This window comes from Humulus lupulus, chromosome 3 (genome assembly GCF_963169125.1).
Source record: "Humulus lupulus chromosome 3, drHumLupu1.1, whole genome shotgun sequence".
NCBI classification, from domain to species: domain Eukaryota; kingdom Viridiplantae; phylum Streptophyta; class Magnoliopsida; order Rosales; family Cannabaceae; genus Humulus; species Humulus lupulus.
This window is the reverse complement of record NC_084795.1, coordinates 232,088,929-232,112,826: the sequence shown is the minus strand read 5'-3', so window position 1 is coordinate 232,112,826 and position 23,898 is coordinate 232,088,929. Positions and strand designations below refer to the sequence as shown.

Genomic DNA, 23,898 nt, shown 5'->3' with positions numbered 1-23,898 from the left:
GCAGGCATATAGTTGTAATGCCTCGGCAATCATCTAGACTCCGCGGCAATCGGGCCGAGGATGACAATCAGGGTCAGGACCCTCCACCTGCCCCACAGAACTGGCAGCAGATATTAGCCGAAATGGAGGCTAGGTTGCAGAGAACAAAGGAAGAACTCCGTTAGATGAGGCAGCAGGCCCCTTCACAGGTTACAGGGTTATCGATTCAGCAGAATGTGGCGCCAGTGCCGGTTCAGCCTGTGATTGAGAACAGGTGGGAACCCTTGTATGAAAGATTCAGGAAGCAACAACCTCCGACCTTTGAGGGTGGATCAGACCCACTGCGGGCCGAGCAGTGGATGAATATGATTTCTTTGATCTTAGACTTTATGAGGGTTGAAGGAAATGAAACGATGGCTTGTGCTAGCTACATGCTTAGAGAAGATGCCCGCATCTGGTGGGATGTGGTGAGTCAGCGGAGGAATGTTACAGTCATGACATGGGAGGAATTTAAGAGTATCTTTAATGAGAAATACTACAGCATAGCAGTTCGAGCTGCGAAGGTTGATGAGTTTATCAACCTGACTCAGAACAGGTTATCAGTTACTGAGTATGCCCTAAGATTTGATAGGCTGGCAAAGTTTGCGCCAGACTTAGTGCCGACGGATGCGGCCAGAAGAGATAGATTCATACGGGGGTTGAATGTGATGATCGCTCGTGATGTGAATATTACACTAGTTCCAAAGATTACTACTTATGCTCAAGCAGTGGATAAGGCCCTTACTGCAGAGAGGGCTGAGGATCAGATATGGAAGGACAGTGCTGTTAGGCGCGATGCCAGGAGGATGGTGCCTCCTTTTGTTGGGTCTAGTCGGGGCAGTGGCCCCAGTGAGCAGAAAAGAAGGGTTCCATATTCATTTGTTCCTCCTAGTTCTGATAGGAGGGTACGAGGTTCTATTGGTGGCCGTCAGGGCAGAGGTGACAACTGGAGGAGTTTTCCAGTGTGTCCTTGGTGCAGGCGACGACATCAGGGTGAGTGCCGGGTTAGGGCATGTTTTATCTGTGGGAGTGCCAACCATCTGAAGAAAGACTGCCCACAAGCTAAGAAAGAAGAGCCAAATCAGGGAGACAGTCTCGCTCCTGCCAGGGTATTCGCTTTGACTCAGACTGAGGCAGAGGCTAGTCCCTCAGTTGTGACAGGTCAGATCTCTAGTGTTGGTTCCTTGTATACTGTGTTGATTGATTCAGGGGCTACCCACTCATTTGTATTTGCTAGGGTGATATACCAGCTTTGTAGACCGAGTATTGTGTATGCTAGGGGTTTCCAGACTTTGTTACCAATAGGAGAACTGGTAGTCTCTAGGAGATGGGTTAGAGCATTACCAGTAGAGATAGACGGTAGGGAATTGTTTGTTGATCTGGTTGAATTAGACATGAATGACTTTGATATGATATTAGGGATGGATTGGTTAACGAGGTATGGAGCAACGATTGATTGCAAGTGGCGTATGGTGGCTTTTGAACTAGAAGGTGAGGTACCTTTTGTGTTTGTGGGGACGGGGAATGGACTGCGAGTGCCTATGATTTCGGCACTGAAGGCTAGAGACCTAATGCAGGAAGGTTGCATAGGATTCCTAGCGAGTGTTGTAGATACCTCTAAGGTGGTGACAATGGGACTGAATGAAACCAGATTGGTATGTGAGTTTCCAAACTTATTTCCAGCAGATTTGTCGGGGTTGTCGCCACAGCGGGAGATCGAGTTTGTCATAGAGTTGGCGCCAGGGGCAGAGCCAGTGTCCAGAGCACCCTATAGAATGGCTTTGGCAGAGTTAAAAGAGTTGAAGATTCAGTTACAGGAACTATTGGATTTGGGGTTCATTAGACCGAGTTTCTCACCATGGGGTGCTCCAGTGATATTTGTTAAGAAGAAGGATGGGTCGCTTAGGATGTGCATTGATTACAGGGAGTTGAATAAGCTAACCATTAAGAATAAGTATCCACTGCCTAGGATTGATGATTTATTTGATCAGCTACAGGGGAGTACGGTGTTTTCGAAGATTGATCTGCGGTCAGGCTATCATCAGTTGGGGATTAAAGAGGAGGACATACCGAAGACTGCTTTTCGGACAAGGTACGGGCACTATGAATTTCTGGTTATGCCCTTTGGATTAACCAATGCCCCAACAGCTTTTATGGATATGATGAATAGGATTTTCAAAGATTATCTGGATAAGTTTGTGATTGTGTTTATCAATGATATACTGGTGTACTCCCAGTCAGAGACAGAGCATGAGCATCATCTGCGCCTGGTGTTGCAGCGATTGAGAGAGCATAAGTTATATGCTAAGTTTAGCAAGTGCGAGTTCTGGTTACCGCAAGTTACATTTCTGGGCCATATCATTAGTAAGGAGGGGATACTAGTTGACCCAAGTAAGATAGAGGCAGTGAGAGATTGGCCTAGGCCGAGCAGTGTTCCTGAGGTTAGAAGTTTTCTTGGATTGGCGGGATACTACCGGCGATTTGTAGAGGGGTTCTCCAGAATTGCTACTCCGTTGATAGAATTGACAAGGAAGAAAACCAAGTATGTGTGGACAGATCGGTGTGAGAATAGCTTCAAGGAATTGAAGCGGCGATTGATTACTGCACCAGTGTTGAGCCTGCCGACAGACAATGAGAAGTTCGTGGTTTATTGTGACGCTTCTAGACAGGGTTTGGGATGTGTGTTGATGCAAGCTGGGAAGGTAATAGCTTATGCGTCAAGGCAATTAAAAGAGTACGAGTAGAGATATCCCATGCATGATCTGGAGTTGGCTGTAGTGGTATTCGCACTTAAGGTTTAGAGACATTACCTGTATGGCAAAAGGTGCGAGATATACACTGACCATAAGAGTTTAAAGTATTTCTTCACTCAGAAAGATTTGAATATGCGCCAAAGGCGGTGGCTAGAGTTGGTAAAGGATTATGATTGTGATATCCTATATCATCCTGGGAAGGCTAATGTAGTGGCTAATGCATTGAGCCGGAAGGGCCCAGGTCAGTTGTATAGTTCGAGGCAGGTATCAGACAAACTAGCCGAGGAGATGACCAGAGCAGGAATAGAGTTGGTGGTTGGTAGGTTAGCCAACATAACTCTTCAGTCAACGCTCCTAGAGAGGATTAAGGAAGCACAGGGAAGGGATCCCCAGTTAGTTGAACGTAGAGAGAATGTCCTAGCTGGAATGATTAAGGACTTCTCTATCTCAGAGATGGGCTTATTGAAGTACAAGGGACGGATTTGTGTTCCAGTTGATCCAGATATTCGACGAGAGATTCTAGATGAGTCTCATACCACTCCCTACTCTTTACATCCAGGTACTACGAAGATGTACCAAGACTTGAAAGTTTTGTACTGGTGGTCAGGCATGAAGAGGGATGTGGTGGACTATGTGGCTAGGTGCTTAACTTGTCAGCAGATTAAGGCTGGACATCAGAGGCCAGCAGGATTATTGCAGCCTCTAGGGATTCCCGAGTGGAAATGGGAGGATATCACCATGGACTTTGTTGTTGGATTGCCGAAGACCGTGGGTCAGCATGATTCGGTGTGGGTGATTGTGGATAGGTATACTAAGTCCGCCCACTTTTACCTGTGAGAACAACTTATACTGTGGAGCAGTATGCTAAGATTTATGTGAAGGAAATTGTCTGACTTCATGGGGCTCCGAGGTCGATAGTATCCGACAGAGACCCCACCTTCACCTCCAAGTTTTGGGAGAGCCTACAGAAGACAATGGGCACACAATTACGGTTTAGTACCGCTTATCACCCTCAGACAGATGGGCAGTCTGAGAGGACGATTCAGATATTGGAGGATATGTTACGAGCCTGTGTGTTGGACTTTGGGGGATCTAGGAGTAAGTATCTCCCATTGATTGAGTTCTCGTACAACAACAGCTATCAGGCGACTATCAGAGTGGCTCCGTATGAGATGCTGTATGGAAGAAAGTGCAGGTCACTGATACACTGGGATGAGATAGGTGAGAGAAGATATCTAGGTCCGGAGATGGTACAAAGGACCAATGAGGAAATTGAGAAGATTAGAGCTCGTATGCTCGCCTCCCAGAGTCGCCAGAAGAGTTATTCAGATCTGAGACGCAGGAATGTAGAGTTTCAGGTCGGCGATCATGTATTCCTCAGGGTTTCACCCCTGAGAGGAGTGAAACGATTCGGTGTTAGGGGCAAGCTGAGTCCCAGGTTTGTTGGCCCCTTTGAGGTTCTGGGAGGTAGCTTACAGATTAGCGATGCCTCCAGCTCTATCAAGGGTTCATGATGTGTTTCATGTATCCATGCTCCAGAAATATGTATCAGATACTACTCATGTGCTGAGTTATGAGAACTTGGAATTAGATCAGGATTTATCATACGAGGAAAAGCCTATTCAGATCCTTGATAGGAAGGACAAAGTCTTGCGGAGCAAGACCATCGCCTTAAAGTGTTGTGGAGGAACAGCAAGGTTGAAGAGGCGACGTGGGAACTTGAGTCTGACATGCGGAAGCGGCATCCCGAGTTGTTCTGGTAATTTCGAGGACGAAATTCTTGTGAGGAGGGGATAATTGTAACACCCCAATTTGCTAATAAATTTTAGGACCTTGATTAGCGTGCCTGGAGGGCAATAAGTGAATTAACATGATAATATATGAATTTGAATGAATATGTGATTAGAGTGCATGTTTAGGTGGTATAAATATGCATGTGGTCTCATTTGTATGTTAGGGGTAAATTGATAATTTTAGCCCACTGAAGGCATAAATGTGATAATTGTATTATGTGATTTGTATCACATGAGTGTGGCGATATTAATGTGATGCACGTGCCGAGACGGTCCTAGGGAGCTAGTTAACTTAAAAGTCACAACGAAATTAAATACTTGGCTCGGGAGGAGCCTAGGGGTATCTTAGGAATTTCATAAATTTGAGAAAAAGTGGGTAATGGTTATTAGTGATTGAGTAACCTTAGTAACCATTGGTAATTGGCAAGGGTAACAAGTTTAGATGAAAGAAGTGGTAGAATTGTAAGAAAGTAGAAATGACAAAAAGGGCCTTGGGGTTTAGTTAGAAGGGGAAATGGATGGAAGGGTAAAGTGGTTATTAGGCAAGGGTTAGATAAGGTTCAGCTGAGGGGAAAAAGGATTCACGTTTTACACTTAGTCACAATTGGGTTTATGCTGAAATTTGAGGAAAAAGCCAGAAGAAAAGGGAAGAAGAGGAAGGCTGAAGTTGGGAGATCTAGGAGGATAATCAAGGGGTTTGAGGCAACCAAAATCAAGTTTAAGCTAGGATTATTCAGAGGTAAGAGTTATGCTCTGTTTTTGTTTAAATTTAAGTTTGATTTTCAAAGATTAAGTGTGGAATTTAAAGGAAGTATGGCTGATTTGGTTTGGAAAATTCAGTTTGGATAATCAAGGGGGAAGTGGCTTGAAGCTGGGATTGAGGTGAATTCAAGCTAAATTCTTGATTGAGGTAAGAGTTTGTATCATGTTTGAATTTCGTATCTGGTATGGTTTGAGATTTTAGAGGCATGGTTTATATTTTTCAAGCTCTGGTTTAGGTCTTAGAAGCCATGGTTTGAGTTTCTGAAATTTGAAACTCAAGTTTGGATTTTCAGTGTTGTGTAATTGAGCTTGTTTATGATGTTTATGGGTTGTTAAAGGGTTCATTTGTGGTTTTAAATTGATGTTGGGATTTAGGTACTTGTTTGGGTTGAATTGGAGCTATTTTGGCTTGGGAAAAATGCAGGAGAAAACCCAAAAATCTGGGTTTGCGTAGGGGCGTCGTGGCCCTGTTCTTCAGTGTCGCGGCGCAGGCTTGCATCAGGATGAGGGAAATACTTCTGGGCGCCGCGGCCCTTGATGGGAGTGTCGCGGCCCTGTTCTTCAGTGTCGCGGGGCAGGCTTGCATCAGGATCAGAGAAATGCTTCTGGGCGCCGCGGCCCTTGATGGGAGTGTCGCGGCCCTAGGCTATTTTTGACAGTCAAATTTTGCATTTTTAGGGATTTTGCCCGGGGGCTCGGGGGATGGTTCCAATACATTGTTTTAGGGAATTAGAGGTCCCGAGAGTACGGGATCGGTCCCGGGAAGTGGTTTTGGGATTGGTTAGTATTAAAAGTGTTTTATATGTGTTGTGACTAGGATTTTGGAAGGCCTCGTGATAGAGGATCGTGCTTGTGGCCTTGGTGCATCGGAAAGCTCAGGATACAGGTAAGAAAACTTTAGCACCCGTAGAGCAAGGCAGGGGCCCATAGTGGTTTTGCAGGGCGTGGCCCTAAGTTATGTTGTTGTTAGGATGTAGTCTTGATTAAGTTATTATATGTTTGTATGTTGTTTAAGTATGCTATATGTGGTTATAGTAGAATGAACGGCAGAGGAGCCGGGAACGGCAAGGTGCCGAGAACGGCAGTGGGGCCAGGAATATCACTTAGCACATGGAGTGCTTATGGTTAGGGTGAGACCCCAATGGATACATGGGATATCCTTACGGTGAGAACCGAGATCCTGGGCTTTGGTAACGCTTCCGGGACGGCATGGCCGTACCTGTTTAGTTTGATGGACTATCTATTTTTTCTGTGGGTTGTCTAATGTGTTGATTATATAATATGCATATGTTATGTGTTGTGTGAGTTTTCTTGCTAGGATTCGACTCACGGGTGCTCTGCGTTGCAGGTAAAGGCAAGGAGAAAGTCAACTAGCCATGAGTACGGAGAGCGTGGGGGCGGCGCGTACATGTTGGCCTACCCGACTGCTTTGGTTGGGGGCATTTTGAGAAATAGCTGTATTAGACTATGTTTTTAATAATTAGTCATCTGTAAACCTATTTTGAACTATAAATATTTTGCAAACCTCATTTTGGGATCCCGAATGTTAAACTCTTGGAACTTTTGATGGAATGGAGTACTTTTAAAGATTACAGCCTTGACTTTTTGTTTAATCACACTTTTGATCTATAAACCTCGCTTAGCGAGTTAATTGCACATTTTAAACTCGCTTAGTAATGGCTCTAAGGTAGTAGGGCGTTACACATAGCATAAGCGACAACCAACAGACAAATAATTCACAAATCATCAATCAGATAAACAATAGGTCATATTGCTCACATAAAACAATGATACCAACCTACAAACCAATAATTAGTTATTCAGATAACAAACTCGTCACAATCATCAGTTTATACAGAAATAAACATATCACACCAAAATCCAGGGTTGACACCCTTATGCCGCACCCTCTGATTATCCCACTGACTCCAACTCCCTTAGGCCAAGCTTAGTGATTATGTACTTAACCTCAGCTACCAGTGGCCGAGCCGCACCCTGTGCGCAAATATTGATTCCGACACTCTTAGGTCGTTTATCACATGTCCCCATGGCATAATACCATCTCATGACATCACATACAAATAAAGGGAACTCTTAGTCCCAACATAATCACATAACCGGGTGCAGTTTCTTACCTTTGATTTCGAGCGCTTTGCTTAATTGAAATGATTCTCGAGCACGATCCCGTCCAAGCCCTAGCCTACACCTAATCACAAACGTAACATAGAACCCTCATTAGCATTCAACCCCGTAACCTAACCTCAGGACCAATCCCGAACCCTCGGGAAGCCCTAATTCCACCAAACGGGGTGGTGGGATCAAACCCCAAGCCCCTGGGCGAAAACCCTAAGAAAATACCCAAAAATCCACTTCTGAAGGCAGGGTAGCGCTACAGTGCTACAGACAGAGACAAAAACCCCTAGAAAAGCCAGGCCTACCACTGTTGCGCCCTAGCGCTACAACGCTACTAACAGCACCAGAAAACCCTGAGTTTTTTTTCCTTCGAATTTCCCCAAGCCAAAACTCCCTAAAACCCCTCTAAACCTCAACCACACTTCAAATTAAGCCTACCATCCCCTACATCTCATCCCACATGGCCCAACAACATCAAACTTGGCCACATGCACCATCAAACACAGAAAAACAAGGATTGAGTTTGAAACTGAAGAACTCATCAGAAAAAATTAGAAACAACCCAGAAACTCAAATGACCAAGTCCAAAATTGTAACCTTTAATGGGGAATTCGACCCTAGGTTTCCCTCTAAGCCCTTCCAGCCTCAGTTCCCAAATCTCAACTCCTTGAATTCCTATCCAAAGTTCAGATTCAAAGATCAACACAACATAATTCAGCAATCCCAGAAAAAGCTAGAAACCTTACCTTAATTGAACACTAACTCCAGCTGAACCTCCTAGCTTCACCAAGAACCAAGGTCCCAGCTCTAGCCTAAGCTTCCTTTGAGTTATAGCTTCAGAAATCCTCAAGGGAGAGTGAGAGGAGAAGTGATCGATTGGGAGAAAAATAAGTCTCTGTTTTTTCCTCTTTCTTTCTTTCCTTCAGTTTCTAACACATTCTACAAACCCCCACTAAGTCTAAAAGACCCTTATCCCCTTTTAACTACCAAATGACCATTTTCCCCTCCCATTTAAACCTAAGCTTTTAAACATTCTAAGGGTATTTTGGTCATTTGTTCCCAATTCCAGCTAATTCCTCAAGTGTTCCTAATATTTACCACTTAATTCTCGTCATCTAATTAATCACCAATTATTTTCCTCAATGTCAAATAGTCTCCAATATATTTCCCAAGTTCCCAAAAATACCCCCAGGCTCCCCCGAGCCGGGTACAAGTCCCCGCTGTGACTATTTCGCTAAACCGCTCACTAGGACCGTCTCGAGTCACCAGCTGCATATATATCCGCATAATAATGTGGTCTCAAAAATTTATCACAAATAATTACATTTATGCCCTCAACGGGCCGAAATTACAAATATGCCCCTATAAGCTAAGCAGGGCCTACATGCATACCAAAACTCATAATCATGCATCTCATATATCCAAATAATCATATAAGCATGCTTATAACATAATCATACATTTAATCATTTAAATCACACATAAACCAATTATGCCCTCCCGGCACACTAATCAAGGCTCTTAAGCCTTATTAGTAATCTTGGGTCATTACAGTAGTACTCTAGGAGTATCAGTAACCAAAGGAACTCCGCTACTAGGCTGTCTGCCACCTCTAGAGAAGGTTGGGCCTCGTCTGCCCAAGACGTCCATCCTCCTAGGGTGGGAGATCCACCCATGAGGTCAATCACGGGTGGATCCACCACCATGGGCTCCTCTGCCTGAACCACGAACCTCGTAGCTTGGGCCACAAGAACCTCCACAGATGTCGCGGGCACAGTCGCTTGTGTTGCAAGGATCACGACCAGGGCCAGACCTTCCAGCCGCTGCCTCTTAGCGCGAATTGTCACCGACATCCCCATTTGGTCTACAAAAGGAAATAGCAGATATCAACATTTATAAAAGACATGTAAAAGACTGGTATAAAATGCATCAAGTGTCGAGAGCACGTGGGCTTCTTGGGAAGCCCCACCACTAGACGCCTCCTCCAAGTGGAGCATCGAACATGCAAACTCCCATAAATGTCTCCCCATCTACTAGGTTGTGTTATTCTCATACTGGCAAAACAAATGAGCATGAAAGAAGGTCACGTCATCAAGTGGCACGAACCCTCGAGGATGTAGTCTTCTCTTTGGGTGGTGGAGATAGGGATCTATCAGATCTTGGTAATCCTGGTACTCCTCCTGAGTCCAGGGACGGTCCGAGGCAAGGCCACACAAGAGAAGTGACAAAGAATCCTTCACGTGCTCGGTAGTTACTCCATCTCCTACATGCTTAGCATTATATAGTCTTTCCCTACCTAGATCTCCTCATCAAGCTCCTGATCCAACTGTGCCCCTCGGGTTGCTTGGGCAGCCAAGGCATTCTCAATCTGCTCCTCTAGTAGTTGCTGATTGTATTGGGCGCGGACCAGTTCGTCAACATAATTAATGTGTCGCGAGGCCAATTCATGGGACTGGTTGGAGTTTCGGTACTAAGTCAGATCAAAGTTGATGATGTGTTGTCCTTCCTTGAGAAGACCCGCAACAATTGAATTCTCCTATGTGACCAGCTAGCTCAGCTCCAGCTCCAGCTGCACGTCTGAAAGACCCTTCATCTTCTCCAAACAATCCTTGAACGCTTGGACAAAGGGAGTACAACTATAGGGACCTAACAAGGAGAAACTACTAAGTAACAAAATGGGATCGAACTCGGAGAATAGACTCAAGAGACAATAAGATACTTACAAACCTTGGAGAATTACAGGATGATAGCTGGGTTGGTTCGCGTCAGGAAGCCATTTGTGAAAAAGAAATGGTCCATGTAGCCCTACACATGGCTCTCGTTGTGGTGGGGAGCCTTGTACTTCATGTTGGCGAACTTCATCAAGGTGTAAAATCCGTCGAGGTCCTTTTTCCTTAGACATGCCCGAAAGCTGTAGAGATATAAGATCTCTGCCAGAAAAGGTTCAGGCCAATTCCTCCTCTGGTAAAGGATGTACATGACCTCGAGGACCCTATAGCCATTTGGGGACATCTGGAATGAATCAATCCCTACATACTTCAAAAAATTCATGAAGTAGTGGTGGAGGGTAGTGCTGCTCCTGCCTGAAGGTTCGACTGGCTCTAGGCCCCGAGACCATGCATGCTACAGTGTGATCTCTCTGTATCTCGACAAGGCGCACCAGGCACTCCTCCCAGATCCCATAGTGCCCCATGATATGCTCCATGGCCCCGGGATGCTTTAGCTTGCTTCTAATGTGCTCTGCCTCGAACTTCGTAGTTGTGTATCACTGAGTGGAGTAGGGAATTGGAGCTTCATTCACTTCCTCCTTGGACATGGAGTTGACTCTCTATGCTGGCCTCTCTGCCACCAGAGCAATTTCTCTAACCACCGACGCCTGTGCTAATGCCTGGACCAGTGCCTATCTCCCATCAGGTTCTCTTCCTCCTTCTCGGGCCATGTCGAGTAATTCTCTGCTGAAAGTGTAAAAACCTTGTTAGTGTAGTTCGTGTAGTTCCTCGGACATTTGAAACAAAAACCAAGCAGTTAGCACTTTGACCAAAAAAGGATGGCCAAAACACGAAAACACCCTAAGACAACTGCTAGGGGATTGGAGATGAGAGAAATTTTCTAAGGAAAATGAGTGTTGTCGAAACCCTAAGGTTGGCTCCCGGAGACACCACCGAAGACTCAAGAATGTCATCGGAATCTGGAAATTTCCTAGAAAATGGTTGAGTGTCCAGAACACAAAAGAGTGCCAGAAAGCCTTAACGGTCCATTATGGCTGGTTTCGAAACCAACATAGACCCAAAAAAAGTGCTAAAAGAGGTAAAATGACCTCTATATCCTAAATATTCCAATAGACTAAACATAAACCCATAAAATCACAAGAACAAATACCCAATATATCGTGCTGAATTGAGTTCGAACGCGAATATACTTCATCCGATTGAACCAGAAATACTTTGACTCTCTCCAAAATTCCATGATCGACGATGAGAGGATACTGAATCAAATAAATGTGTCCTTGGTGAAAAAGGATTTTTTAGAGCTTTGGAATGGAAAACGTTTCGAATGCAAAGGTGAAAAATGAGAGCGACAAAATTTTAATATATACTCGTGAACGTGGATGGGGATCGATTCAACCCCAGTCGTTGTTCACCTAGGGAGTAGGTACTCGGGCCTGATCCAGTGGTCACGCTTACCAAGGCACGAATCATGATTAAAAGGGAAAAAGGATGCCTCATGTACAAGGCGAAAGTTTACCTTGGGTACGAAGTAGATGTCTTGGGCGCGGAAAATACCCCTCATTAAATGGCATCAATTGATGGACCCAACAATAGGGAGTAACATGTGGCGTCACCTTTTTAAAGATGTCGGGCCTCGAGGAAGCCCAATCGTCTCAACCCGAGTAAGTCCCACAAAATTACTCTTCTCAATCTAAAGTTCTACTGTCCGAGAACGAGTGAAAACTTTGGGGGCAAATGTTGTCAGTGTTTTCACCAGGTGACGTGTAGCATGTATTAAGAGTACTTAAGTCTTTACGAAAGTTAATTAAGCCCCCTTTAGCTCGCCTAAAGCACCCTAGAAGGAAAGTCTTGCCTTTATTCACCGTTAATCAGCTCTAGAGGAGTATGTTCTCGTAATTGGGCCCACTGAGATACGCAGGGGCCCACGAGCACATTAACTGATGGAATTGATCATTTATTGTCCATTTAAGACCCCATTAATGAAGAATAATTGTAATTAACTATCATTAGGGAATTAATTGCCCTTAGTCATCTATAAATAGGGTTAGGGTACACACTGTAAATGTTCTAAATTTATTTTTGTTTAGAGCATTGCCAAAACGCTGCCTGAAAACGCACATAGAAACTTGATACCTCCAAGCTTTTATCATCCTAATACAATGATTTGTGGACTAAGATTTATTTATAACTTGAACTATGTAAATATCTGTATCTCATCTTTAATTTCTTTAAGTTTTATTATAATTAGTGTTAGCGAAAAATCCATTCAAACACGGGCATGACCTCAGCTATATTTGGACGATAAATAGCTTTTTTTTATTAAGATCTTTGACAATCACGCGAAAACTCTATTTCCTCGTAGGACCATCTAAAGCAGCATCAATATTAACTTTGCATAAATTCGAGGGGGAGCACACTATCTAGTCACTGAGACATTGCAGATGGCCACATGATGATTCTACTTGGCCCAACCAATCAAATGCACAATTTTTCTGTCATAATTTCTCGGTTCCGTTAATTTTAGAGAGCCATGTTTACAATTTTATTTGGTCAAAGTCCCTCTTAGAAGGTTACTCTCACATTCTTTTACAAGACCATAACAGAGTAAGCCTAACAGACAATTTTAAAATATTCCAAAAAATGGGTTATGGATATTGACTTTTGTCTCCATATAGGAACGCATATCTAGGACTAACTTACCTACCACGTCGCACTTTTTCTCGCTAAATTAAATCGAATACTCACCAATTTAAGTAAATGTAACGTACGCACACATTGTTTTTATAATTATTATTTGTTAAATTAATTCTCTTATTATCATGACAATTATAATGATTTAAGATTTCAATCGATATAGACTTATATTTATAGTAATGATATATGTAGTTTTTATTGTTAAAGCTAAATAGGGATATTCACTATATTATTGTATTAATATAATAATTTTCTTTATAATAGAGTTACGCCACACATCAATTTGCGCCTTAATTGCAATTTTTAATTGCTAAGTCAACAACAGACCTGTCCCCGTTAGCGGACTAGCTAGCTAGATTAGAATATTATATATAGTAACTTTCCAAAAAAGGGTCCAAAGTTGGAAGAAAATTTTTCTACATGCCCAATCATAATTAAAATAATAATAATAATATATATGATTCTGCTACGCCTATATAAATGACATAAATCACAAGATAAAAATCTCCTAACCTTTTTGGCGTTAGCAAGTGATCACATTAGCATCATGGCCCAAACTATCCAAAACACCATCATATCCCTAATTACCATTTTGTCCCTGTTGAACCTCAGCGTTGCAGCATACAAAAATAATGATAAGTACTACGAAAGCCTTTCTCACAAAGAGATAGGGTTGCATAAGAAGGAGGAGCTGACCCACCTCCACTTCTACTTCCATGACATCGTCAGCGGCCCAAACCCTACGGCCGTTCAAGTTGCCGCGGCCAAAACAAGCAACACGTCGTCGACGGGCTTCGGCTTCGTGGTGGTCATTGACGATCCCTTGACGGAGGGGCCAGAGCCGAACTCCAAGGCCGTGGGAAGAGCTCAGGGAATCTACACCTCGGCCTCGCAATCCGATGTGGGACTACTTATGGTTTTGAATTATGTGTTCACGGAAGGTAAGTTTAACGGAAGCACCCTTAGCATCTTGGGACGTAACGCCGTCTTCTCCGCCTTTAGAGAGATGCCGATCGTTGGCGGAAGCGGGCTTTTCCGGTTCGCCAGAGGCTATGCTCAAGCCAATACACATACGTTTAACATCACTTCTGGGGATGCGGTTGTTGAGTACAATGTCTATGTTTTGCATTACTAGCTAGCTAGGTAGCCAGTTAATAATGGAGCCGGTTGATCTTTATGTTATTGATCGTGATTTTTATTTTTATTATAATTGAATATATATATATTTATGTATGTACTTGTTGATTAATAATAAGATTAATATGATTTTTCGTTGGTTTGGATATCCTTGTTGTATTAGTTATGTTGTTATAATCTTATAGTTTGTGGGAGAGTACGGGATAATATGAGTATGGAGCTTAATTTTACAAGATTCAAACAAGGAAATGGGGACCGCTATTCGAGCGGTTATGTAGATTTTTTTTTCAGAAAAACATATATGTCTAATATAATATAAAAATAAGTAAGAAAATTTATTATAAAACAAATGTAACAACTAAAAAAATTAATAATTTCAATACAAAACATTTAAATAGCATTATATAATTGACATTATATTATTTAATAATTTCATCCAAATTATTATCATTATCACATATATACACAATAATTTTTGTTTAAATATAATTTGCAACACAGAAGGTTAATCATGAGTACTCCATTACTCTACCAATAAAATTAAACAAAACCAGAACATTTACTTAGCATATATAAACTTATAATCACAAAAAAGAATAAAAATAGAGATTATTATATGTGAAAACATTAAAAAAAACATGTAAGGAAGATAATGATGTGCGAAACATAACTATAAGAAGGTGAGAAGACATTATTGGTGAAAAAAAAGAACGTGATGAGCATGGTTTTTTTTGATAATTGGTGGCAACCAAGGCAACCAAATAGATTAATAAAATCGGATATGATTACAAATAGTTCAACAACAGAGACAGACTACAACAGCTAACAAAACACTACTAAAACAAACAACCACTTGGAACTCCGCCATAGAAATACAGAGAAAAAAAACTAACAACGATACTAAGTCTTAGAAACTAAACCGCAACAAGGAATGGGACACATCACTTAGATTAACCTGGCTCAAACTCCTTGTGGTCTTGAAAAATGCCTGGAGGTAATTCGTCCCTGTTCAGCTCTCCATGGCAGCCATTCTGATAGACACCCCATTACATTTGTGTATGCTAGGAGGGATAAGGGGAAAGGAACGGCTCAGGGGTAGTTGTGTCCAGGGGTTATTTGTCACTTAAAGTTAGTTATGAGAGCTGATATTAGGTGGGAATGGGGTGCATAATAATACAGTGAGGCTAGGATATATATAGCTGGTAAGAGTCAGTTGAAGTTTAGACTGGAATTGGTAATTGTAACCACTTTTGGGAGAGACCAGGCTCTCGAATACCTGGGTATCAATACAGCAGTATTTTCTACATTGTTTTGTGCTCTGTTTTCTATTTTTTCTGTCACTTTCCTTGCTGGTTTGGTTGTTCTAGATAGGGTTATCCTATCAAATTGGTATCAGAGCCAACAATTTCTATGGGGCCGAAGAGAGATCTGCCGAGTGAGGTGCTTGAGGAGAAGATGGAGCTGATGCAGTCTGAATTTCGGAAGGAATTGGAAGAGTTGAGAGTGGAATTTCAGCACCTTCCCAGAGAATTGGAGACGATGAAGACTGAAGTGTCAAGGTTACCTGCGATGGAGAAGAAGATGGACCTTCTGGTGGTTCATTTGGCCCAGTTGCTTCAAGCTTCGGGGAAGACGGGAAGTGGATCTTCAGCTGGGGAGGCCGACTGTCAGAAGCCAGTGTTGGAGGAGGAGCATCGGTCGGGGGTTCGATCTCCACAACCCAGGGCACACACTTTTTCTCCAGCACCGCCTATCATCGGAGAGCAATCCAGCAGCCACCACGAACAGAAGCAACAGTCGTCGGAACCGTGGGGAGTTGCCCAGAATTTTGGCCAGGATTTTCGGCCACCCCGAATGGAGCTGCCTCTATTTTCAGGAGAAAATCCAGACGGCTGGGTTTATAAGACAGAACGCTACTTCTTGCTGATGCATCTTACGGAACCGCAGATGCTGGAAACGGCGATTATCGGATTGGATGGTGATGCCTTGACGTGGTTCCAGTGGGAGAACCAGAGAAGGCCGATTACGTCTTGGGCAAGTTTAAAACAACAGCTTCTTCTCCGATTCAGAGCGTCGCCGGTGGGGTCGGTCTCGGAGGAGCTCTTGTCGATCACACAGACAACCACAGTTAAAGATTACAGGCTGCGTTGGGAGATGCTTGCATCCCGAGTCCCCGATGTTCCAGACCACGTGCTGGAAGGGAGCTTTGTTCGTGGACTTCAAGAAAACATTAAGGCTGCCTTGCACATACTTCAGCCTGTGGGCTTGGCCAGTATTATGGATACGGCCCAAAGAATAGAAGAAGGACACCAACTTATGCAAACGGGCCAGCCCATCAGACCAAATTTACCCAAGCAAACATTAAGCCCAATAACTCCCAACAGAAACACTTACCATACTTTTCCCGTGAAATCAGCTGTAACATCCCCTACATCTTCTTCTTCTCAGGCGGCAGCAACCATCCGAAGCAACTCTGTTCAGCAGCCTAAACCCCCACCATTTCGTAGATTGACAGAATCAGAGTACCAAGACAAGAAGGCCCGCGGGGTCTGTTTTCGTTGTGATAAAAAGTTTCACCGTGGACATGAATGTGATAAAAAAAAATTGCAAGTATTGCTACTTTCGGATGAGGAGGATTCGATTCCAGCGGAAGAGTCGCCGCCCTTCTCCCCAGAAACCGAAGATCATTGCGAATCTGAAGAAACGTTGGCCACCCTTTCTCTGAATTCTCTGGTTGGAATTTCGTCGGCGCACACTATGAAGTTAGCTGGGCAGATTGCTAGTCGGCCAGTAACGGTGTTGATAGACAGCGGTGTGACCCATAATTTTATCTCAACAGAGATAGTGGCAGCAGTGGGTATGCCGATTACATCCACCACTTGCTATGGAGTGCTCTTGGGGACGGGAGGAAAGGTCCGAACAGAGGGAATTTGTGCCAATGTAGAGCTGGATTTAGGAGCGTTGCGGGTTGTCACTGACTTTTTGCCATTGGAGCTCGGTGGGGCAGATGTGATTTTGGGTATTAAATGGTTGGAGACGCTGGGGAACATGCAGGTTAATTGGCGATCAATGGTGATGAAATTCGAGATGGGAGGATCTTGGATTACACTACAAGGAGATCCCAGCCTTTGCAAATCTCCCATCTCACTCAAGGCGATGATCTTATCAGTAGAAGGGGAGGCTCAAGGATTTTGGGTTCAATTGGGAATGCTGTCCACTGAAGTTGTAAGCGAGCAACAGGCCATTCCGCAAGCAGTAGCATCGGTTTTAGAGGAGTTCCAGTCTGTGTTTGATATGCCACCGGGGTTACCACCTTTACGGGCGCGGGAACACGCCATCATTCTTAAGGAGGGGGCGGGGCCGGTATCTGTCAGACCATACCGTTATGCTCAAGTTCAAAAGGATGAGATTGAGAGATTAGTCACTGAAATGCTTACTGCAGGAATAATTCAGCCAAGTAACAGTCCATTTTCGAGCCCGGTTTTGCTAGTTAGGAAGAAGGATGGGAGTTGGCGCTTTTGCGTGGATTATAGGGCCTTAAATAGAGAGACCGTGGCGGATAAGTTTCCGATTCCAGTCATAGATGAGCTGTTGGATGAACTTCATGGGGCTCAAGTGTTCACCAAACTTGATTTGAAGTCCGGTTACCACCAAATTCGGATGAAGGAAAGTGATATTGAGAAGACAGCCTTTCGTACACATGAAGGCCATTATGAATTTTTAGTAATGCCCTTTGGACTAACCAACGCCCCAGCCACTTTTCAGGCGCTTATGAATGAAGTGTTCCGCGATTTTTTGCGGAAGTTTGTGCTAGTGTTCTTTGATGACATCCTCATTTATAGCCCGTCCTTGGAGGACCATCTCACTCACTTACATTTGGTCTTGGAACGCCTTAAAGCGCACAAGCTTTTTGCCAATAGGAAGAAGTGCATGTTCGCACAAGCGCAGGTGGAGTACTTGGGCCATGTGATTTCGGAAAAAGGGGTGGCTGCCGACCCAAGTAAGCTGGTTGTAATGGAGACTTGGCCAACACCGAGGACTATTAAGGAGCTAAGGGGTTTTTTGGGGCTCACCAGCTACTATCGGAAGTTTGTACAAGGGTATGGGAGCATAGCGAAGCCACTTACAGACCAGCTGCGAAAAGATTCTTATGGATGGACAAAAGAGGCAGATTCGGCTTTTATTCAACTAAAGAAAGCCATGTGTACGGTACCGGTCTTAGCACTGCCAAATTTTTCAGTTCCATTTGTGTTAGAAGCCGATGCATCGGGGGCTGGTTTAGGGGCTGTTTTAGGGGCTGTTTTGATGCAAAATGGACGTCCCATAGCCTATTTCAGCCAAGTATTATCACCAAGAGCTCGCATGAATTCTATATATGAAAGGGAACTCATGGCAATTGTTTTGGCAGTCCAAAAATGGAGACCTTACTTGTTGGGACGCAAGTTTTTGGTGAGGACGGATCAACGCAGTTTGAAGTACTTATTGGAGCAAAGGTTGGTGGCCCTAGAACATCAAAAGTGGCTTACAAAGCTGCTGGGATATGACTTTGATATTCAGTTTCGACCGGGTTTGGAAAACAAGGCAGCGGATGCACCATCACGCCTACCGTGTGAATCGTTTTTGGCTGCCATCTCAGTCCCAAATGTCGTTTCCATTCCGGATCTTCAAGCTCATATTGCGACTGATCCAAATTTGTCCACCATAATGAAACAATTGAAGGACGGGCAGCAAGTAATGGGGTATACCTTAATGCAAGATTGTTTGAAATATAAGGGGCGATTGGTCATTCCGTCTTCATCCCCTTTTATTCCATTATTATTACAGGAATATCACAGCAGTAACATGGGTGGACATTCCGGTGTGTTCAAGACGTTTCAAAGGATGGCCGCTGACTTATTTTGGCAAGGAATGCGAAGAGATGTACAGAAGTTTGTAGGGGAATGTGCGGTGTGCCAGCAGAACAAGTATTTAGCTCAATCTCCAGCTGGTTTGCTTCAGCCATTACCTATTCCAGACCAAGTTTGGGACGACATTTCAATGGATTTCATAGAGGGGCTGCCGAAATCTAACGGGTTTGACTCTATTTTCGTTGTGGTGGACCGTTTGAGTAAATATGCTCATTTTATACCCCTCCGTCACCCATTTACAGCAAGTTCTGTGGCAGCCAACTTTGTGAGAGATGTTGTCAAACTCCATGGCGTACCACGTTCTATTGTTTCAGATCGTGACAAGGTATTCCTTAGTTTATTTTGGAAGGAGCTGTTTAGGCTACAAGGCACAAGTTTGAAGAAGAGTACAGCCTATCACCCACAATCTGACGGAAAAACCGAGGTGGTAAACCGCTGCTTGGAAACTTATTTGCGGTGTTTTGTTGGTGTTAAACCAACCCAGTGGGTGAAATGGGTACCATGGGCAGAATATTGGTACAACACATCATTTCATTCAGCAGCTGGAATGACCCCGTTTCGTGCCTTATATCATAGGGATCCTCCTCCCCTTATACGCTTCGAACCAGCCAGCACTAAGGTTTCGGCAGTGGAGCAAACACTTCAAGAAAGGGATAATATTCTGGAGTTATTAAAACTGAACCTACATAGAGCTCAACGAAGAATGAAGACACAGGCTGATAAGAAGAGGAGGGATGTGCAATTTAAGGTGGGGGACTTGGTGTACTTAAAACTGAGACCATACAGGCAGAAAACAGTCGCTAAACGCGTCAATGAGAAGCTCTCTCAACGCTATTTTGGGCCATTTCCTATCCTGGAACGTATTGGGACAGTAGCTTATCGTCTTCAGCTGCCACCGGACGCCACAATACACCCTGTGTTTCATGTATCGCAGCTCAAAGGGGCTTTGGGACAAACCCAGCAACCATCCAAACTCCCTCCTGAATTAACAGCAGAATTAGAGTGGATTTTGACACCAGAAACTGTTCTGGAATTTCGGCCAGGCACCCAGAAAGCAGCCCCTCAAGCATTAATCAAATGGAGAAACATGCCGGAATGCGAAGCGACTTGGGAGGATTTTTGGGTAATTCAAGAGCAATTCCCAGACTTTCACCTTGAGGACAAGGTGAAACTTGTGGCCGGCGGTAGTGATAGACACCCCATTACATTTGTGTATGCTAGGAGGGATAAGGGGAAAGGAACGGCTCAGGGGTAGTTGTGTCCAGGGGTTATTTGTCACTTAAAGTTAGTTATGAGAGCTGATATTAGGTGGGAATGGGGTGCATAATAATACAGTGAGGCTAGGATATATATAGCTGGTAAGAGTCAGTTGAAGTTTAGACTGGAATTGGTAATTGTAACCACTTTTGGGAGAGACCAGGCTCTCGAATACCTGGGTATCAATACAGCAGTATTTTCTACATTGTTTTGTGCTCTGTTTTCTATTTTTTCTGTCACTTTCCTTGCTGGTTTGGTTGTTCTAGATAGGGTTATCCTATCACATTCTTCCTTGCCCATTTTGCGAGGTTATGGGCTACAAAGTTACAGCTTCTCGAAATGTATTGGACTTGCGCCATTGCTATCTCTTTGACTACTGATTGGAATAGTTTGATTGGGTCCGTAGTAGCAAGGAGAATTTGACCCATTTCACTTCCCTGAATCATGTCGATGACAACTTTGCAATCACTCTTGAACACTACCTTAGAGAAACCCAGATTAGCAGCAATCTTTGCTCCTTCGCATAGCACCAACGCCTCTGTTAAGGCCGGATCTCTCTGAGGAACTGCAGCAGTATGGAGAGATGTGAGTTCAACTTTACTATTTCTAAACACTCTGCTATATTCCAATTTTAGCTGCCCAATCGATACATCGGTGTTGCAGATTATCCACCTATCAGGAGGTGGTTTCCATTGATCCCATACAGCTTGTCTAGTGTTATCAGAATATCTATTTCTCAACTCTCCTAATTAGTTCACTAATTCTCGTCCTTGAACCTCAATGAACTTGGTGATTTCTTTCTTTCCAGATGGTGTTGATAATTAAAATTGAGGTTCTCGCAATGAAAGAGTTAAAGGACATATTTACAGGTCTATTAGTCGCAATTTTAAACCAAGCAATCCAGTCCTCCTAATTTGCTACTTGCACTGCTGAGGATTGTGTTAGATCTTGATGAAACTCTTTGATAAGAATTGCCACCTCCATTCCCTCAAGAAATCCTCCTCCTCACATTTCTCGTAGCTTGTCTTGTTCACCTCCAAATATTGTATACTGTGTTTTTTTTTTTAAGAAAGATCAAGTGAAAGGAGTACAATATGATAATTGTACTTCTTTTTTACATTGTCACTTTGAAAAATTGGTCAGACCAAACATACAATATTCAAAGACAAAAAATTCATATTTAAGAACAATAACTTACAAAGCCAATCACCAACTTAGAATTTCTCATGGATTGGCCAATCTATGAAGTTATTGTTTGGATTCCAAGAAATTATTATTATTATTATTATTATTTGAGTATAAATTTGTAATTGTAGAAAAAATATTTATACATATGAATAAATACAAAATCGGTGATAATTAAATAAGAATTATTAATACAATTAATGTAATAAGCACAAATAAAAAAAACATGTTATCTATTTATTTAATTATATATAGATAATTTAAAAATACAAGCGAAAATTAAAAAAATCTAAAAAGAAAGAATATGGAAAAAAAAAAATAGGTATAGTAATCCTAGCTTTATATAAATACATGTTTTAAGAACTTTGTCCAAAATATTTATTTCCTCTCACATCTAACAGTTCTTTTGGGATATCAACAATTGAAATGTGCTTAAGGATGGATCGAGCCTTTTTTATCACTACTAGAAATATAAGCTTTTACTTCGGTTTTTATACTGAGCATACAAAAAAATTGAAGTAAAAATATTTTCAAACTCTTTTACTTCGCTTTTGAATTTGGCGTTTTGAAAAAAAATTACATACTACTTCGCTTTTTTAAAAAAAAAAAGTTAAAAATTCAAAGTGAAGAGGGTCATGTTTGGTTGCACATGCTCGTGACTTTTGTTTAGAGATAATAAAGATGTGAAAAAATGGCCAAGCCAAACGTGACCTTTGTGTACCTTTTACTTCGATTTTTAGGTAAAAACCAAAGTAGAAAGTGCGCTTTCCACTTTGGTTTTTACCTAAAAACTGAAGTAAAAGGTGCACAACCCAGCTTACCTCAGCCCCTTTTATTTCGGTTTTTAAGTAAAAACCGAAGTAGAAAGTGCATTTTCTACTTCGGTTTTTACCTAAAAACCGAAGTAAAAGGGTTATATAATCCTCTCCCCCACCCAAACGATCATATCCCTCCCTCTCTGTACAAAAAACCCCCAACACCTCCATTAACAACCGTGAGCCAACACCCATTTTCGTTCCCCATACCTTTTTTTTTTCTTTATTTCTTACTAATTTTCTTCATTATAAAACGAAATATAGCCCCAAAATCTTTTTTTTTTTGTTTTTTTAGAGAAAAAATATACATTTGGCCGTGGGTATTATCTCTCATGGTTTCTTGGTGTTTCTTGCCGGATTTTGACCGGAGTTTTGTCATTGCAATGTGTTTTTGATCTTCAAAACAGGTATGGATTACTAAAATATGGTTTTGATGATAATTTTGTATTTTTCTATGTTATTTTTTATTTTATTTTATTATTCCGAATTTTATAATTAAAATTATTAATATTTTGTTAACTTTTCTAATTATTTGTTTATTTTGTTAGGTTAAATAATGTGATAAAAATTTGGTTTATTATAAATATATATATATATGTATATTAGTAAATTTTAGAAATTGTGACAATAGATAAATTTGCTTTTTAAGTACTTGAAAAAAATAATAGCTTGAAGATGATCAAAGTGTTGTTCATTAGTTTCTTTAACTAGTTTGATTTTTTTTTATTTATTGGTTTGATAATTAATTATGTAGTTTACAAATTATATATGTAAGTAATGTTTTAGTAGGGTCGTTGATTGAGTGGTGAACTTTGTTGTTCATTTCGGGTGAATTGAAGAGTAATATTGAAGGTTAGTTATTTTTTATTTTTATTTATATTACTACAAGATTTATGTATAAAGATAAGGTTAATTAAATCATGCATATTGGATTTAGTGAAAGTTATGTTTGAAAATTAGTGAAGTAGACTCTGGGAAATTTGCGTGCTATGGTGATATAAGGATAGATTCATTTATGCTTGATTATTGTGTTTGTTTGTGTTGTTTTTATAGGAAATTATGAAATTGTGGTATGCTATAGAAACAGAGAATACTCTGCCGAATTTTTTAAAATTTTTATAAGACTAGAACCTAATAATGATGGATTCATTTATGCTTGATTATTGTGTTTGTTTGTGTTGTTTTTATAGGAAATTTTGAAATTGCAGTATACTATAGAAACAGAGGATACCCTGCTGAATTTTTTAAAAAGTTTATAAGACTAGAACCTAATAATGATGGATTCATCTATGCTTGATTATTGTGTTTGTTTGTATTGGTTTTATAGGTAATTATGAAATTATGGTATGCTATAGAAACAGAGGAAACTCTGTCGAATTTTTTAAAATTTTTATAAGATTAGAACCTAATATAAGTTTTTTTTTTCTAACTTATTAGGAATTTAATATTGTTATTAGTATGGATAAATCATGGATGCTTGAGAGGAGAGAAACATCACAATTTCAAGGTGGATTCAAAAAATTTGTAGAGTTTTGCCTAAAGAATTGTAGTGATCCACAAAAAATTCGATGTCCTTGTATCGACTGTGGTAATGGAGTAAAGGGGAATATTACCATGATAAAGGATCATGTATTTTGTCAGGGATTTTATATAAGTTATAGTAAATGGTATTGGCATGGAGAATTATTAAATGACGACCCATATCCATTAGGTAG

General features: G+C 41.8%; 1 protein-coding gene across 1 annotated transcript; it reads left to right on the top strand.

Annotated features, from left to right (window-relative positions):
* Positions 1-13,416: 13,416 nt before the first annotated feature.
* LOC133821558 (dirigent protein 21-like) lies at positions 13,417-14,167 on the top strand. The gene has a single exon (XM_062253779.1). The coding sequence runs from the start codon at positions 13,430-13,432 to the stop codon at positions 14,015-14,017; it is 588 nt and encodes a 195-aa protein (XP_062109763.1). The 5' UTR covers positions 13,417-13,429; the 3' UTR covers positions 14,018-14,167.
* The last annotated feature ends 9,731 nt before the right edge of the window (positions 14,168-23,898 follow it).